This window comes from Nycticebus coucang, chromosome 16, assembly GCF_027406575.1.
Source record: "Nycticebus coucang isolate mNycCou1 chromosome 16, mNycCou1.pri, whole genome shotgun sequence".
In the NCBI taxonomy this organism is placed as follows: domain Eukaryota; kingdom Metazoa; phylum Chordata; class Mammalia; order Primates; family Lorisidae; genus Nycticebus; species Nycticebus coucang.
This window is the reverse complement of record NC_069795.1, coordinates 46,569,093-46,571,701: the sequence shown is the minus strand read 5'-3', so window position 1 is coordinate 46,571,701 and position 2,609 is coordinate 46,569,093. Positions and strand designations below refer to the sequence as shown.

Genomic DNA, 2,609 nt, shown 5'->3' with positions numbered 1-2,609 from the left:
CAAGGGATGTGGGTTTCTGTCTTCCTCCGCCCTTGCTAGGGGCATAGTGAATCTCTCACAATATTTCAATGTCCCATTTCTGTGTTTCTTCTCCCTCCAGGGGCTGGTTTACAATTACGTGAGTCTTGTCACAATAATTTCCTCCTGAAATAGAAATTCCAAAAGAAAGGATTATTTGTTCACGCAGGTGCTTAGCAATCTCACAGTTTTCACAAGCTTTAGCTCACTGTTTGGGTGGATTATTATGTCATTTACAAAGCCATCTAAAATAGGAAATTTCAACAGGTTTAACCATTATTCACCTCAAATTGGACCTTATTATGACTTGAATTGAAAAACCAAAAGGTTTTTAGTTCTTCAAACAATGTGATTCTTCAGAACAAAGTACTCTGAGAATTCTGGCTGAATGTCAGGTACTGTGTTTTTGTTTATATACAAATAGTAAGTGACTAATCCAGTTAGAGCAAGGTTAATTGATACATATTGTAAATTTTGGCTGAGAGCTTTTAAGGGCTGTAGCAATTCACAGCAAAAAGTTAGAGATGTTTATAGATGACATTCGTTTTAAGGCTTATGATGCTTCAAGCTTAGAAGTTCAGTTCATAAAGCAAAGTTTTACAACTGTACTAATGAATAAATACCTTCTTAAACTTTGTTGCAAGGCTTTTCCTGTTTGATCCATATATAGCTAATTGTTTTGTTCATATGCTATCTGCTTTCAAACATAATTAAGAATAACTTTGAGTGTCAGGATGACTGAGTGGTCTCAGATGCCACACTCAGGAATGACTTAACATTTCTCTTTTACCTGAGGCTATTCTTTACCCAGAAGAAAGAGATTTAGAACTAAAACCGATATCCAGGGACAAAAAACACTGGGTATCACCAAAGGCCCACCTTGAACATCAAGAACAAGTTGATCACTGAGATAAGAGCTGATCGTTCCATTTCTATTCAATCTCCATTTCTGCCTTAGTTGCCCATGTTCAGTCCATAGGGCTACTTTAGCTCCAGGTGTGTCCCGGCCACCAATCACATCAAGACATGTATAACTGGCCTAAAAGGGTTAAGAAACAATCAGTACTGTTTGCTAAAATAAATGCAATTGGGTCCTTTCCCCTTCAGGTGAACAAATCATAGACATGAAGTGGCTATGTTTTATCAATAAAAAAAAAAAAATCACACCAATTTCAGTAAACCTTTGTGTACGTCTTCTTTATGACCAGGGGAAGAGGTGGTATAGAAATAAACCTACTGAAAGGCAAGTACAAGTTTTTAATAGGATGTGTGCATCTGACAACAGATGCTCAGTAAAGGTTTATTGAATGGGAATTAAATGTTACATCCGTGTTTGTTTAAAATGTATTGTGTTGAGTTTTGTTTTCTTACAAAAACTCTGGGTGGTATCCAGGCAATAATTTTAAATGCTTTTCATTTTTAAAGCATGAGGAAAAGTAGATAATCTATTGGTGTTACAGGAAAACATATTAATGTTTTTAAGCTACTGCACTATCCTCTTCAGCATTAAATATGATGGAGGTCACAGAAAAAAACCTAAATTTTATTTTCTAAGCTTCTGTCAATTATACCTTTTTTCTTATATTAAGACTTCATTGTATATTTTGAAAATGAAAGGGTTTCCACAGACATGGACTCACACAGACAGCTGATTTTACCTGGGCCATCAAGCAACGGACACCTTGGGAAAGCACATTGTCCACTTTCGATCCAGTGATTTCTATCACTAGTTTAAAATAATCACTCAGATGTATCTGTAGTATGTGATATGCTTAGTTTTTACCTAAAAATTGAAACTGGATTTCTTAGTTTAAAAAAGTTCTCTAAGTCCACTTTACTTAAATGCTTTAGTAATATATATGACAGTGTTCTTATGATCATGCAATGAACTGTTTCTAAAAAGCTGCATTATTTTATCATTCTAGTTGATTCAACAAGATTCTTTCTTTCCAAAAGAAGAGACCAAAGACCAGAAAGCAGTGTCGGTGGGGTAGTTTACCTTGGATTTAAAAAGTCCTCGACAGTAGTGCCAGACCTGAGTGTTCTTTCCATTGTAGGGAGAGACGCATACCGATGTTGCCCTTGTGTCTGCCAGATTTCCAGTGACGGTCAGATACTCGTCCTGGGCCCGGTTCTTTATTCTGATGTACACTGCGGGCTATGATGGGAGGAACAGAGCCATTTACAAATAAACTTTTGAATCTGCAAAGCAACTCCTCCAAAGCAGGAAAGCTGGGAGGGGAAGTGAGAGATAACTAGCTTATTTGTATCAGTTTCACTCTTATTCCTTTTAGCAGATATGTTATAAATTAAGACATATTTTCCATTGATAAATCCTTAAAGTATACAACACAAGGCTTAAATGGTACATTCTCTATTATACTTTCAGAAAAGTGCCCTTTTTTTTGAAAGATTATAAAGTAATGGTTTAGTTCATTGAACAGTATATGGCAATGGGTGAGGTGGGTGGTGAAGAATTGGAGAGCTCATCAGTTTCTTTCAGTAACTGTGTCCTAGCTGGGCTGAAGGGGCTAGAGCAGTGAGTGGGAACAAGGGCAAGATACTACCTAGAAGGATCTTACAACTTCACA

At 36.6% G+C, this 2,609-nt stretch overlaps 1 protein-coding gene across 1 annotated transcript in view; it reads right to left on the bottom strand.

Annotated features, from left to right (window-relative positions):
* Positions 1 to 10: 10 nt before the first annotated feature.
* The window catches only part of CRYBG3 (crystallin beta-gamma domain containing 3), a 106,211-nt gene continuing 103,612 nt past the window's right edge, over positions 11 to 2,609 (bottom strand). The window contains exons 20-22 of the mRNA XM_053565001.1: positions 2,018 to 2,176; positions 898 to 1,057; positions 11 to 144 (exon numbers count right to left, since the gene is read on the bottom strand). Of these exons, the coding sequence (XP_053420976.1) occupies positions 56 to 144; positions 898 to 1,057; positions 2,018 to 2,176 (408 nt within the window). The 3' untranslated portion in view covers positions 11 to 55. The remainder of the gene's footprint in view (positions 145 to 897; positions 1,058 to 2,017; positions 2,177 to 2,609) is intronic.